The sequence below is a fragment of the Anolis carolinensis genome, chromosome 6, assembly GCF_035594765.1.
Source record: "Anolis carolinensis isolate JA03-04 chromosome 6, rAnoCar3.1.pri, whole genome shotgun sequence".
Taxonomy (NCBI): domain Eukaryota; kingdom Metazoa; phylum Chordata; class Lepidosauria; order Squamata; family Dactyloidae; genus Anolis; species Anolis carolinensis.
In genome coordinates, this window is record NC_085846.1 from 99,907,178 (window position 1) to 99,923,575 (window position 16,398).

General features: G+C 37.7%; 1 protein-coding gene across 5 annotated transcripts in view; it reads left to right on the forward strand.

Moving 5' to 3' along the window:
- Positions 1 to 16,398, forward strand: part of myo3a (myosin IIIA) — a 127,093-nt gene that overhangs the window by 82,709 nt on the left and 27,986 nt on the right. For 4 of the 5 annotated variants that reach the window (XM_062957879.1, XM_062957878.1, XM_062957881.1 and 1 more), the window contains 10 exons: positions 938 to 1,091; positions 2,539 to 2,627; positions 3,485 to 3,614; positions 6,573 to 6,652; positions 6,790 to 6,831; positions 7,437 to 7,514; positions 11,358 to 11,563; positions 12,011 to 12,122; positions 13,389 to 13,551; positions 14,549 to 14,635. In XM_062957879.1, the coding sequence (XP_062813949.1) occupies positions 938 to 1,091; positions 2,539 to 2,627; positions 3,485 to 3,614; positions 6,573 to 6,652; positions 6,790 to 6,831; positions 7,437 to 7,514; positions 11,358 to 11,563; positions 12,011 to 12,122; positions 13,389 to 13,551; positions 14,549 to 14,635 (1,141 nt within the window). The remainder of the gene's footprint in view (positions 1 to 937; positions 1,092 to 2,538; positions 2,628 to 3,484; positions 3,615 to 6,572; positions 6,653 to 6,789; positions 6,832 to 7,436; positions 7,515 to 11,357; positions 11,564 to 12,010; positions 12,123 to 13,388; positions 13,552 to 14,548; positions 14,636 to 16,398) is intronic. The other variant, XM_062957880.1, reaches the window with a different exon arrangement.

Sequence of the window (16,398 nt, forward strand, 5' to 3'; positions counted from 1 at the left end):
CTTAAGAACCTATTAACAAGCGTGTTAATTATGAGAGTGGGAAATTACAATTTTACTTTTATTTCATCTTAGGAAATCTGCAGCTTAATTCAAAAGATTGAAATTTAGTCTGGCTGCACAATGACACTGGATTTTTATTAAAATATGAGCAATTACTAAAAGTTAATGAACTTGATGGGTCAGCAGGCAGAATTCAACAGCTTATTTGAAAGGCTGAAAAATGAATATTTAACCATTTAAAATGGTAATGGGGTGTTTGTTTAGATGACATTCCTCAGTGGAAGGAAAGAGCAAATATTACAGAAAGCAGCCTATGGTTATTAAGCCCCATCCAAATGGAGCTCATTTCTGTGTAAGTGAAGCATACAGGTGCTTGCAACAAAATGAACAAAATGCTGCATTACATTCCCAGCCAATACAGGAAAATGCTGGTGTCAAAAGCTCCAAAAGTGAAAAACAGCAGCCTTGGTGAGCTGGGGCAGTTATTCCATGGAGGAAAAGGAAACCTTTGTTTCTTTTCTACCCTCTTGAACATCCCACACACACACACATTTTGTGGGTGTATCTACACTGGATCATTAATGCAGTTTGACACTACTTTAACTGCCATGGCACAATGCTAGGGAATTCTGGGATTTGTAGCTTGGTGATGCACCAATACTCTTTAACACACAAGGCTAAAGATCTTGCAAAACTACAACTCAATTTTAAATGGAGCTGAAGCATGTGTGGCCCTCTAGGTATTGCTGGATTGGAGCCCCCATACCAAGAGGTTCTGCTCATCTGTCTTTTTCCATTCTTTCAAGCTTTGCTGTCCTTCTCCCTTCCATTTCTCTCCTTCTAGCTATTCAACCCCCAGACTTATATGAAAGCCCATATTTTTTTCTCTTTTAAAAAAAACACACACAATAGACAACCTTTCTGTGGACTGTTACAGAACGAATATTTGTATGAAGGTGTTGATGCACGAGTCATTGAGTACGAAGACAATAGACCCCTGTTAGACATGTTCCTACAAAAACCAATGGGATTATTGTCCCTCCTGGATGAGGAAAGCCGCTTTCCCAGAGCTACAGATCAGACACTTGTAGGTAAGTTATTGCATTTTTAAGGTACAATGGCAACTTGGGTATGTTGTTTTTATTGTACTATGTTTTTAAAGGCATTGCCTATGTTGTGAAGCCGCTTTGAGTCCCCTCCAGGGTTGAGAAAGGCAGGAGAAAAAGAGCTGTAAATAAATAAATAAATAAATAAATGTTACATTTCTTGTTGCATTGGCTTGTGCTTCCAGTGTGACAGGGCATTAGAGGATGTTAGTTGTACATCATCAAGTTGGTATTTTTGCCTATTAAAGCCAACACTGCCATTAGTTAGAGTGAGGTGGCCATTTAAGCAGAATTAATTGGGTGTTATGAAAAGGAAGAAGTTGAGATATAGATCTATAACTACATGTTTACTACCGGGGGTGCAGATAAATGCTTTGACATTTCATGAGTCAAAACAGAATGGCAGGATAGTGAGTGCCTGGACTTGAAGGACAGCACTTCCATTTCCTGTCTTAGGTAAGCTTTGCTACTCATGGAAAGCATCTACTCAAAATAATGTAGGTTCACAAAATGGGTTTCTGTCTTGCTCTGCTTTACTCAAAATGATGGGAAGTGTTGTAGCCTAGTCAGATTCTGAGTGCTCAGAAGATGAGAAAGGGATGCTAGGATAGATTCAGAGGACCCAGAGGAGGATAGAAGTTGCCTAGAGAGAGTTATTTTGGAATTTCCTAGCAGTTCCCATGAGATATCAGTTCTCATGAGAATCTGCCAGAAGTGCAGACTGAGAGAAATTTGAGAGACAAATATTTGTCCAAGTCCACTTGGAACTTTGGAGGCAGAGTGTGCAACAAAGACAGACTCGTTTTTCCCAGAGGCTTAGAGAGAAGGAGAGGAAAAGCAGGTGTGTGAGAAATGATGTCATGGGAGGGATTGAGGCCTTTTAAAGTGGTTTCTGCTGGTACAATCCTTTGTGGGAGCAACGTTGTATTCAGGTGAACAGCTCTCAATTCTTGGTCCTATGTTTTTGGAAATTCATGTATTCAAGTTTCTAAGTTGTTACTGTTTCTAGTTCATGTGTGACATAGAGTGCCTCACTTGGATTCTTGCTATCATGCTTATGGATGTATCTGTGGATTGACTCTTGAGATTGTATTTGAAAGGATTTTGGACTCTTGGCTATCTTGGAAATAACTTTTGGAACTTTGATTCTCTTTTTATATTTTGCTTATTTTTATATACACTTTTCTAAATAAACGTTTATGTATTGGATTATTTGGACAGTGTGTAGTTTGGCTCAAGGCTCTAGTTCACCAGGAATATTCAATTTGCTTTGAGGTTATATGAAAACGTGTTTATGCATTTATACATTTTGAGGCTGAGATGAGTTGGGTGGGGAGAAAGCAGCAGTTAGCATAAAGACTACGTGTCTATAATAAGAAGTCAGTATGTGTTCTATTCACTTGGAACTGGATGCATCTCTTTTTATTAACAGAAAAATTTGAAGACAATCTAAAATCAAAATATTTCTGGAGACCCAAACGAATGGACTTGACCTTTGGAATATATCATTATGCAGGCAAGGTAAAGGAACTGAAGTTTGCTTCTTACTACTGTTGGAAACCCTGGCCAACCTGGGCTTCCAAGGTAGACCTATGCTGTAGAATTAATGCAGTTTGTCATCATTATAGCTGCCATGGCTCAATGCTGTAGAATTATGTATTAAATGACACAGTGTCCAGTTCGCTCTGGCTAAGAAAATAGAACAACTAGCACATCAAAATAAAGAATACATTTGATCTGATAGTTGGAGCCTCCAGTGGCCTAGGGGATAAAAGCCTTGTGGCTTGAAGGTTGGGTTGCTGACCTGAAGACTGCCACGTTCGAATCCCACCCGGGGAGAGCGCGGATGAGCTCCCTCTATCAGCTCCAGCTCCATGCAGGGACATGAGAGAAGCCTCCCACACGGATGGAAAAAACATCAAAACATCCGGGTGTCCCCTGGGCAATGTCCTTACAGAGGGCCAATTCTCTCACTCCAGAAGTTTTGTAAGAACATTATATAATATTGGGTTAACTGCTTTTTCATGGTGGGACCCTGGGCTACCAAGAAAGAATCCACCCAGCACTGTGTTATTAAATAAGTTTTGAGTTTTACTACATATGTCCTATCAGCCTCCATTTGTGAATCTTAGAGGATTAAAAATTATTTGAAGGCAAACAGCAACAATGGTTGAATAAAGCTATCTATGCCCTCCTAACTGTAACAGTAACAGTAAGTGATTATTCAGCTTCCTTATTAAATCATTGGACTTGATCTCCTAATGAGTTTCCAGTTTCTTAATGCACATAAATACAAATATTTGTTAGACAGTAAACACAAGACAAATGTTTCGTGATGTTTACTGTTATTGTTTCAATTGTTGCTTTTTATTAAACAGGTTCTTTATAATGCAACTGGATTCCTAGCCAAAAATAGAGACACCTTGCCTGCTGATATTGTGCTGCTCTTGCGATCTTCTGAAAATTATTTGACCAGGCAGTTGGTAATCCACCCGCTTACTAAAACAGGTAATATCCTACATATGTCTAATTCAGGGTTCTCACACTTTTAAAGCTGTGGAGCCCTTTTTGAAGGAAACGTTTCTTGTAAAACCCCAATAAACTTTTGGACATAGGGGTCACATTGCATTTTAAAATTTGACAGATGGGCCGAGCCACTAGCAGATGGATGGAGAATGCATTAAGACTAGTTGTTAAGTCTAGTCCGACTCTGGGAGTTGGTGATCATCTCCATTTCTAAGCCGAAGAGCCGGCGATGTCTGTAGACACCTCCAAGATCATGTGGCTGGCATGACTGCATGGAGTGCTGTTACCTTTCCACTGGAGTGGTACCTATTGATCTATTCACATTCACATGTTTTCAAACTGCTAGGTTGGCAGAAGCTGGGGCTAATAGTGGGAGCTCCTCCTGCTCCCTGGATTCGAACCATCAACCTTTCAGTCAGCAAGTTCAGCAGCTCAGCGATTTAATCCATTGCACCACCAGGGGCTCCAATGCAAGTTTAATCCATACAAAAAAAATGAAGTGGTAACTGTGCTCCTACTCTGTAACTGTATAACAGGGTAATTGGCCATTATGATGATAAAGTTTTTGGGGACTGTTTTTATAAAAGATAGGAGAATCCTATACTCTTTCTGTAAGATCATATATGAATAAACCAGTATTTATTTATTGCTGCTCACCTAAAACAGCACAAAAACAGTCCAGAAAATGCAAATTGTCTTTATGCAATTCTTGTCAATTATTTCTGAAGCCAGCATATAATTAAATTTGCCCCAAGTGCTTTTTTCCAACCATCCAACTGCAATATTAATTTATATTTAAATTCTATGGTGGAATTGCAATGAGGAGGTAGCTTTATAGAATGCATTTGGAATTTAAAAGATTAAGGGCCATTTTCATTTTGAGTTCAAATATTTTAGTTGGGTAAGCCAAAAAGAGGACATTTAAAGTTATTTCATTCCCTTTCTCCAACTCAAATCTAGGTCAGTGAGAATAAATACAAGTGCAATCTACCGCTTCAGTTAAAAGCAATCTGAAATAAGCAAGATAACAGGGAGATGCTAGTTATCTTTTCCAAGGGAGGCAGCTTAATAAATTGACTCAAAGTGTAAAGAGCAGTGGTGGCAAAGGTCTGGTCCTACTTCAGGTTATTTCAGACTAAAGAATTATAGCATTATAATTCGCTTCACTGTTATAGCTGCATTCTATGACATTCTGGGACTGGCAGGTTGGTGAAGCACTAGAGCTCTCTGGCTGAGAATTATAAATATTCTTTCATTGAACTTTACATCCCTGGTTCCATAGGATTGAAACAAAGTGGTTGAAAGTGAGAATGTAGTGCTTTAATTGTGTAATGTGAAAGAGAACACTGGAGTATCATTGCGACAATGCCAACAAGGGTGGTCATAGAATCATTAGTACAGTAAAGTCTCACTTATCCAAGCTAAACAGGCCAGCAGACGCTTGGATAAGCGAATATTTTGGATAATAAGGAGGGATTAAGGAAAATTATTGCAATATATACTATGGGATTGGAAAGAAGTGCTTATGGGATTATATGTTCCAAAATGCAAAAATAACTTGGATTTTGGTACTGAAGTGTGTATATTTATATAGCGCAGGGCTTCTCAAATGTTTCCACTCAGGACCTTTTTTGGCTCAAGAAACTTTTATGGGACCCCAGATGTATAGATATGGTGTATAAAGCAGATATAAAACCCAAACATTTATTGATAACCAATCAGCATTTGCAAGGCTTGCTGAACATGCTGATTTTCCTATTTTATGAAGTACAGCTGAAGCATCTTCTGCAAAGTTTACTCTAAACACTGCACAACAGGTTCATGTAGCTTAAGCGCTGAGGGGAAAAAGGAAGGGGCCTGAGGCTTTTAGGAATTGTGGGAATTGAAGTCCAAAACACCTGGAGGACCAAAGTTTGCCAATGCCTAATGTAGCCACTAGGTGATGTTCAGAAAAAAGTCCAGGACCCCAACATTGAGCTAAGAAGTGATTCTCAACCTTCCTAATGCCTCAACCCCTTAATACAGTTCCTCATGTTGTGGTGACCCACAAACATAAAATTATTTTAGTTGCTACTTCATAACTGTAATTTTGCTACTGTTATGAATCATAATGTAAATATGATATATTTTCATTCACTGGACCAAATTTGGCACAAATGCCTGATAAGGCCAAACTTGAATACTGATGTGGTTGGGGGGGAATTGATTTTGTCATTTAGGAGTTGTAGTAGCTGGGATTTATAGTTAACCTACAATCAAAGAGCATTCTGAACTCCATCAACGATGAAATTGAACCAAACTTGGCACATAGAACTCCCATGACCAACAGAAACTACTGGAAGGGTTTAGTGGGCATTGACCTTGAGTTTTGGAGTTGTAGTTCACCTACATCCAGAGAGCACTGTGGACTCAAACAATGATGGATCTGGACCAAACTTGGCACGAATACTCAATATGCCCAAACGTGAACACTGGTGGAGTTTGGGGAAAATAGATCTTGACATTTGAGAGTTGTAGTTGCTGGGATTTATAGTTCACCTACAATCAAAGAGCCCCTTGAACCTCACCAATGATAGAATTGGGCCAAACAGGTGGAGAGATCTTTAGTGTTCTCTGTCAAAAGAGTTCATAGGACCATCAGAAATATGTGTTTTCTGATGATCTTTGGCAACCCCTCTGACACCACCTCATGACCCCTCTTGGATCCCAACCCTCAGGTTGAGAAACGCTGAGCTAAGGAGACCACATTTGAAGTTTGGGCTATATTCTAAGGAGCGGTGATATAGAGGATAGTAAAAATGCTTTTTCAAATTCTGGCTCATGTGGCAGAGACTCATATATAGATACACTTGACCGGGAGCTTTGTAATCCCCATTTTTTAAAAGTTTGATGTCTAATATCTAGTAGCCCACTTTTAGCAGAGTGTTTTTCCCTATTTAGGTAATTTGGCACATTCTAAGAGCAAGACTGCTATCAACTACCAGACGTGGACTCCACAGAAATCAATCAGCCAAAACAAGGTATGAATCCCAATGACAACTGCCGATACCTTTATGTTAAAGTAGAGAGAGGCAATATTATTCTTGGTATTCAAGAAGTAAGCGAGTAACCCCTTCCTTGGTTTCTCTCCCTCTCTCCTATTTTCTTTTCTGTTTAGCTGGATATCTTTGTGTTGTGCAATTCGTATTCCTTCCGTGAGGTAAAAAAAAGACGTTTCCCTTCTTTCTGGCTATAGTTTCATAACTACTTCAGGGAAAACTTAACTACATTTTTGGCTGTCACTGTCTTTAGCTCTCATCCCCTAAACATGCTTGCTTGTAAGTATGTTTCGGTGAACTTAGAAGAGTCTTAGTTCCAAGAGAAAGAGAAAAACACAAAGGTTCTGCCAATTGAGCTCCTTCAAACTCTATTTAAAAAACAACTACAATAAAATAGAATTATGATTATTACTTTTATTTATTACTATTATGGGCTGTCAACAATCCTGATCCATTTTTTAGAGAGGGGGGAAAGAGAAATCTAGACTTGTTTTCTTTTATGTGTCATTTGTGACAGATATATATACATTCAGTTATCAAACCATGCTCAGTATGTGTGTGTGTGTGTCCATGTTCGTACAGTATGATAAAGCATTGTAATGTGTACAATTGAACTCTGGCTTCCTTAGTAGTATCTGCAGCTTAGAATAAGGATGTACTCTTTATTAATGGTGTTTTTTTAAAGGGGCATTTAGTTTGAGCAGGAGCCATAAGCTTTGGATGCTGTGCAGATAAGAAATGCCATTTTCTTTCTTGGTGCCTATAGAGTGAGCCAGAGGATTCTACACATCATCCAAGAGAAACAACCAATATGAAAACACAAACAGTTGCTTCATATTTCAGAGTGAGTCCTTAATTGTCCTTGGGGGGGGGGGGGGCGGTTAATACTTTTATTTGTGAACTGAGTTATAAAATAATTTGTATCATGTATGAAATTAGTAGTAAACAGACACACCTCTCCATGTGGATACACAATCCTGCAAATTAAGAATGGGGAATATTTAATTTCAAAACATTCTCAGAGGTGACTTTCCAGTGGTGGATTGGTCCAAAGGCAAAAAGCTGCAACCTAAACATTCCAATATATTTTGGCAGAATTCACTTGCTTTTAAGAGCTAAACCTTTAATCTGTTAAAATATGCAAAGAATTAAAAGCAGCTAAAAGCATTTAAAAGAGAAGTGACCAGTATAGACAACCTGTGGGTCCCCAGGTGTTTTGGCCTACAACTCCCAGAAATCCCAGCCAGTTTACCAGCTGTTAGGATTTCTGGGAGTTGAAGGCCAAAACATCTGGGGACCCACAGGTTGAGAACCACTGATATAGCAAATCCTCCAAGATCCCCTTTACCACCCCAATTATAATCAGTCCTCAAAGGCCTACTAAGGCAAAGAAGTCTTCATAGAAGGGTGTATTTTGAGAGGGTTTCAAAGTGTTCAGTAAATTATGGTTACTTGTTCAGTTAATGACAGTCAAATGATGCTATAAGTCATCTGGAAGCAGCTGTTACCTTTTGATAATATATAAGTCTTCATCAAATAAGGAAAGAGGCGATTTCTAGCCTCTTTCCATTCAGCAGCCATTCAGCAGTTGACTCCAGGGTCATATATATAGACATGAATAAGGAAGCTAGAAAGTGACTGCTGAGTTGGAAAGAGACTAGAAGTCCCCCTTTCCTTATTTGATGAAGACCTGCATTTTAACAAAAGGCAACAGCTTCACTAGTTCAACAGCATCCTTGGTGATAATTGCTCTGTAAAATTGATTGTTTCCAAAAGTAATTGCTTCCCCTTTAGCTTCTTCTTGCAGTTCTTGCCAACATATCATTTGCTAGTTAATGCAAACTTAATGCTTTGCCATTAGCCTCTTGTCAGTTCAGGTTTGGGGCAAAGACCCTTAGAGCCTAAAATAGTACTACTACATGCCCAAAAAGTGGCAAAATTGCTCTCTGAAGTCCTAAAGGATACTTGGTGTTATTTGGGGGGAAATCTACCAAGATAAGCATTAGGGCCTCCACTGGGGATCCCAGAAGGCCCATCATAATTGAATCTTGTATTATCCAGTTTTTCTAGTAAGACCTGCTTCTCTGAGGTTTCAGGCAGAGGTCTTTCCTGGTCTTGCTCTCCTAAATACTTTCAAAAATGATACCAAAAGTATTGTTGGCCAAAGCAAGCAACTGACAACTATAAAGGAAACAAGCTCATCAGAGCATATACTGCCAACACATCCTTTTGCTCCTCTCCATTTCTATTTTTAAGATATTCCCCTTAATCATATTTGTATGTGTGTGTTGTTATTTTATAAAGTTTACAAACTTGTACGACAACATACAAGGTAGTATAGGTTGAGCATCTGAAATACTCCAAAATTTAAAACGGTCTGCAGAGGTGACTGAAATGCTGACACCTTTGCTCTCTGATAGTCTAGTGTCCAATAAGACTTTGTTTCATACACATAGTTATTTTTTAAATTGTATAAAATTACTTCCAGTATATGTGTATATAATGTTCATGAAACACAAACGAATTTCATGTTTAGATTTGGGTCCAATCTCCAAGATATCCCATTAAATATGAATATGGATATACTGATGTTGTAAAAATAGAATTGTCCCAGATACTTGTGGTTCCAAGCATTTTGGATAAGAGAATCTTTACCTGTAATGCCTCCCCAAGTGCCATGGATTGAACTTGAGACTTTTTGACATGACCTATTGAGCAAAGTCTCCTGTCTTCCTTGTTACAAATTGGAGCTATGTATTTGGTTGGAATGCAAAATGAACTGTAGTCTAGCCAAAGAGAAAACTATAGGCAGATTTTAAGGGTCATTTACCAAAACTGTCATACCTCTATGTGGGATTTCAATTTCTGTCAAACTGACAATATTTCCTTCTTTCACACAAACTAGACTGAAAGTTGTTTTGATCCCCGAGCAACTCAAAATATATGCCAGCTCGGTCATTTGGAAATCTGTGGCTTCATTGCCATGAACACATACAGTAAAGCTGGTGTGATTTGTTGCAAAAATGTTATTTTTTTCTCAGTCCACAAGGACAGAATGATAGTTGGAAAATAATTCTTCTTTGTTTTATTTTAAATCTTTTTTTATCTTTCAGTGTTCATACTATCACTGAAGGGTCCCCCTTCCAAACATTTTATCACTTTATTCATGCTATTTGTGGTTATTGTGTTTTTTGTTTTTTGTTTAGTGGTGCCCATTGAAATTGCAATTATATATTCAAGGAGCTCACGAGGATGCATTTTGAATTTACATCTGAATAATGCACTCTCAAGCAATGTTACATTATTGCTGTTATTTTCCTCTGAGTCACTTTGATGCTTGCACAATTAGCATCTCTCTCTTCTGAATAAGAATCTGCATTAGAGCCACTCAGCAGAACACCTGTCAGAACATCATTTTATGCCATAACTGCCATTAACAATATCATGCCAATAGGCAATTACATATCCATCTGCTCATAAGGGTTACAAAATTGGCAGGGGCTCCACAGTCGACACTGTTTCCAGTGTGTTATTTTAAGCCATAGGCCATGGCAATATAGCATTGGTGATATTAATATAAAAGGCCACAGCACGAGTTGGCACGTAAGAGCTATGACCAAGAAACAGCATGTAAAAGTGACATTTGGAAAGTTAACCAGAAAATGGCACAAATAATCTGTAAGAAACATGGTCCATTAGCTCCAAGAACCACTTCTAGGAATCGCAGTAGCAATTTGCAACATTTCCTTTTCAAATTTCACTATCATTGCAGAAGACTGTTTAGTACTAACACAAAATAATTTACTTTATATGTCAGAAAATTCAACGTAAAGTATAAACTCAATCGCATGGATTAAGCAAGAGCTTAGAAACAGCCTTTTTGTCAATTTAGCTTGTAAGGTCTTTGATTTTTTGAAATAAAAATAAAAAATAATGCAAAGCAGCTCAGACAGCTAATGAAAGTACAGGATATAAAATGATAATAAAAAATAAGACTATTTTTCTACCAACAAAAACTCATGTGACTTTTAGAAATTGCAGGTACAGTTCAACCTTTGAAAACATTTTTCTACCTCCATCCTTTTCTGTTGGGGTAAATAATTTCTTTTTAAAGTGTTCATATAAAATGTTTAAAAACACTGAAAACTCTGTCTTTGCTCTATCATGGACAGACAAATTCAGTTAGCATTCATATTGAAGAATACAGTTTACAAATAGTTATTATTGGTTCTCATCATAGTTTATATAATAATTCTGTCCATAGGGTTCTATGCATTACTGTCAAGCATCATTGGTTGCTCTCTGTATTGTTATTGTGTTCAGTAAAAAGAAACGCTTTATAGATAGGACCATCTTGTCTTGCTTAACTGGTATGATAGGTCAACTTTTCCATTAGAAATTAAGCCTTTAGTAGAATATGGAGATCAAGTAAGCATAGTAACAGTGCAAACATGATATTTCCTACATCTCCATATGAGCTGGTAATACAGGGTATTTGAAAAAGAACTCCCTATTCACCATTTAATTTAAATTTTCAAACGCCCTGTATATTTATGTGAGATTCATCATCCAGATGCTTAAATATGGCATATCCGCAGTTTTCTATGGCAATTGAAATTCTTACTCCTGTACACAAAATTCGATAGATTAAAAAATTCCAAATGTTTCTTCTTCTATTTTCTTCCAGTACTCATTAATGGATTTATTATCCAAAATGGTGGTGGGCCAGCCACACTTTGTTCGTTGCATTAAGCCAAACAACGATCGCCAGGCAAACAAGTTTGACAGAGAAAAGGTACTGGTTCAGCTGCGTTATACTGGCATTCTGGAAACGGCACGGATTCGAAGGCAGGGCTTTTCTCATCGCATCCTCTTTGCTAACTTCATAAAGCGGTATGTCTTGTGTGCTGTGTCCAATGGATTTTCCCTTCACTCTTATTTTTGACAAAGTTTTGTGTTTTTTATAACCCAAACTTATAAATGTTAATTTTTGAACCATGTTTTGCTGTTAGCAAAGAAAATCATGTTTTCTTTATATTTTGAAATGGAAGAATCCTAAGAGGATTGCACCCAGTGGTTTTTCTAAATGTGTAGATCAGCTAAAACAAATGACAGTAAATAAAAAGTAAGGGTTTTGATGCTTTGCAGTATTCATTTGCCGAATTTTGTGTGCAGCCATACCTTTGGCTAGCCTCTTAGCTTGGTGTCTAAATGCCATGCATACAAATTCAAGTGGCTGTGACAGCATTACATTTCAGTTTGATAAAAGATAACGGATCAGCACTAAATGTCTCATGTAAGTGTAGTAGTTAAGGATCAAGGTTTCTTTCTCTCTATTAGATATTATCTCCTTTGTTACAAATCAAGTGACAACCCTCCTGTTAGCCCTGAAACCTGTGCTGCCATCTTGGAAAAAGCCCAGCTTGATAACTGGATACTGGGGAAAACTAAGGTAATGAACGCACTTGGCTCTCTGCTTAATGCAAGTATAAACTTTACTTTTGTTGAGGATCAAATACTCAAAAGCATGGGTGGGAATCATTAGTGATAGAAATGTTGTTAAACTGTAGGATGCAAACATAATATGGGATATAATTCTGCCTTCCATAAGACATTCCTGAATATGGTACCTTCTAGATCAGTGGTTCTCAACCTTCCTAATGCCACAACCCCTTAATAACCCCTCATATTGTGGTGACCCCCAACCATAAAATTATTTTCATTACTACTTCATAACTGTGATTTTACTACTGTTATAAATTGTAATGTAAATATTTGATATGCAAGATGCATTTTCATTCATTGGACCAAATTCGGCACAAATACCCAATACAGCCAAATTTGAATACCGGTGGAGTGGGGATTGGTTTTGTCATTTGGGGGTTGTAGTTGCTGGAATTTACAGTACACTACAATCAAAGAGCATTCTGAACTCCACCAACGATAGAATTTAACCAAACTTGGCACACAGAACTCCCATGGCCAACAGAAAATACTGGAAGGTTTTAGTGGCCCTTCCCTTGAGTTTTGGAGTTGTAGTTCACCTACATCTAGAGAGCATTGTGGACTCAAATAATGATGGATCTGGACCAAACTTAGCACGAATATTCAATATGCCCACAAGGTTGAAGAGAAATCCCCATATCAATGACAATGTTCATATGGCACAATAAATTAACATTTCCAGCAATCTGGTTTGTTCTGAATGAACTGAAGGTTGGTGCACTGAATCTGTTTGTTCCCATTTTGCTCCACACTTCAGTAACCATTAAACAGACTAGATTTGTTTAGTGTGTTGCATGGGAAAGAATTTCTGACTTGTTGCTCCCAATCACATTGAAAACTATAAACTAAGAATGAACTCAAGCTTGTAAATATGGTTTGTGAAAGGAGCGACAACCAAGGAATCCTAGTTAGGACAGCATGCAAATAGAGGTGTCCTTGTTAGCAGTCCTTGGAGTAGAAAGAAGCAAAGTGTTCCAAAACTGTTCATTCATGACAAGCTAGAATACTTGAGATGTCTGTGTCAGGGTACTTGAGATGTCAGGCATTTCAGCCATCCTAGAGTTAGAGTTCCTATGTTCCTCAGTGATTCCCCTAGTTCTAATCTATCAAGAGAGACATAGACATTGCTCAAAGCATTTGTATGTCAAATGTTCATCAATCGAAGGAAATGTGTAACGTGTAGTTCCCCTCCCTTTCCTGCTCTTTTTTAAAGGTCTTTCTCAAGTACTACCATGTAGAACAGCTGAATTTAATGCGAAAGGAAACAATCGACAGAATTGTTTTGATTCAAGCATGTGTCAGAGGATGGCTTGGTTCAAAAAGATACAGAAAACTAAAGGAAAAAAGGGAAGAAAGTGCAATTAAAATACAGTCAGGTAATAATTTGAGTTACTTCACTAGATTATATGTAAATTTAGTTTATGTGTATATGTATATGTGTATGTATCTGTACAATATGAAAATCAAATATTAACGAAGACATAAACATCCAGATTTAATTATTGTTGGTGTTTTACTGAGTTACATTATATATTGTATTGTTGTAATTTATTTTGTGATACTATAGCTTTGGCTGAACTATTATTTTGGCTAGATGGCCACATTTTTCTTAAGAAACTTTTGAATTTTCAGCTGCATTATGTCTCCGACCAAACTGTTGGCATCATATCAACTAGGAGAGAGTTCTTGCAGTGATGCATAATAAACCACTGTTAAATATAAATGTCCATGGTGGTGAGGCTACTTTGTCAACTGAAGACTATAAGAACTTTACTTCTATATATTGAGTGTCATTGTTTTGGGGAGTAAAGCTTTTCAGACTTTGAATATAATGAATGTCGGTGCTCAGTGGCATAATTTTAATGGTTAGGAATTTATGTCAGAAAAATCTGTATTTTCTGTTGTGTTGAATTAATAACTGCTTCCTTTTCTTGTGTTTGGATTCTCACACAACATCTGGTTTATAGCACCTTTTCTAAAGCAACTATGGTTAAGTGCAGAAGGTGGTGGCTGCAGTTGTATTTCCTGAATTTCCCACCACCGCACTGTTACCAAAGTTGTGTCAGTTATTTCTTGAAACAAGGTGCATGCTCCCTGGGAACTTTGTTTACAAGGAGAATTACACCAGAACATGTTTCTATAGAGAAACAAGGCATGACTTATTTTCAAGGGGAAATAGCACTATGGCACAGAGAGCAAACATTCTTAACAATGGGATAAAAAATGGATGGAGTTGCATATATACTGCGTGGTGCCCATCCATGATCTCAAGAGTATGAGCTCAAGGGTACATCTCACAATGTGACTTGCAACAGTAGTTTAGCAAGAATATTATTACTGCTTAATTATAAAGTTTTCACCATCTGTCTTTAGCTTACAGGGGATATGTTACTCGCAAAGAGTATTTAGCTGCAAAGAACAGACACAAAATGGAATTACGCATTACCAGACTTCAGGCTGGTAAGAACTGATGTTTGATTCTTTTAGGCTTCTTTGAAGGCACTTTTATGCAATCAATATGCATGTCTATGTGTGTGCATTAAGGGGAGACATCTGTAGCTTCTTTTTTTAAGCTTTATCTGTCAAAACCCAGCCAAAAGTTGAACAGCAGTTGCAAACCAAGAGTCAAGTTAGGACTTAGAACAAGACTATAAGCAAAGAGCCAGAGCAAAAATGGATTAATGTCCAGGAAATGTCTTGCTTCTCACTGAGGAGAGGCAGTGGCCAATATACAAGAGCAAAGTCACTCCAATAACCAGAAACTTTTACTACCAAGAAAAAGCACCAATGTATTGTCCTGATGAAGAGCCAACATGGTGTAGTGATCTGAACATTGGAGTTTCACTCTGGAGACCAGAGTTGAAATCCCTGTTCAGCCAGAGAAATCAACTGGGTGATCTTGGGCAAATCACACTCATTAAGCTTCAGAAGAAGGCAAAACAAATGCCCTCTAAACAAATCTTGCAAAGAAAACCCCATGATGGGGTCATCATAAGTCAAAAATGACTTAAAGGCTCAGGATAATAACGTTTAGATGACCAAACTCAAGAGGTAATAGTTTACAGAAAGTTTGTATTCCCATTACATCACTACAAGGCAAAGCTTTGCACAGAGAGACAAAGAGAGTAACTCTAGTCATTCCTGGCAGTTTTCTCTCCTGTTTGAGAGAATGTTGGTATCTATTGTCATTGTTCTTTATATCTTAAAGTAATTTCTGACTTATTGCAACCCTAAGGTATACCTATCATGGGGATTTTTTGGCAAGATTTGTTCAGAGGGATCTTGCCATTGACCTCATTGGAGACTGACAGAATGGGACTTGCCCAAAGCTGAGTGAGAATTTAAACCCTAATTTCCAAGTAATTGTCCAAAGAACAAACCTAGTGGTGGCTGCATACATTCTGCTAAATCAGTGGTTCTCAACCAGTAAGCCGCAAGAACAAAAATCTGTTCTGCAAATCTTCATCCTTTTTATTGATTTTATTTTATTGATTTTATTTCCACTCCTTTCCGTAGAGCTGACAATTGCATTGGATAGACCACATCAGCTCTAGATTATTAAATGTGGTTTTCTGTGGGCGAGCAGATGGTGACTACTGGATGGGATATGTTCTGTATCAGAAACTAGAGCTGATGTGGTCTATCCAATGCAATTTTCTAAATCAGTACCCCAAATAACTAAACCAAATCTAAAGTTGACCAAAAACTGATTTGTAACTCGTTTGATACTAATGTTGAAAAGTGGTCCCTGGTCAAAGTGATCCCTGGTTAAATTTGGCCCTGGTCAAAAAAAGGTTGGGAAGCAGCTAGTTCCAAAGATTTTTAAATGGACTGTATCATTGCCGTCTGAGGTGGGATGCTTACTTTTAAAAACTCCTCTCCTATGGAAAACCTCCATGTTAGCATGGCAGGGAATTTATATTTTTTTATTTTATAGAGAGGATTTATTTGTGGGAGCATTCAAAGTGGTCCCCCCACCTTTTGATTAAGTGGAACAATCTATTTCAATTTTGTTGGAAAAAAGTGAACAGACTTCATCTTTTTAAAAAAAACAAAATTGTACAAGAGGGTTTTCTCAGAAAAAGAAGACCTTGATTTCTAGAATTAGGACCAGCCATATTATTAGACAGAATGCAGTAGCTAGCTTTGATGGCAGACACTGAAAGGTAGAAATGAAGTGGCAAGGTTTTCTGGGGTGTTCTGAGCTTTATAATCCACTTTGT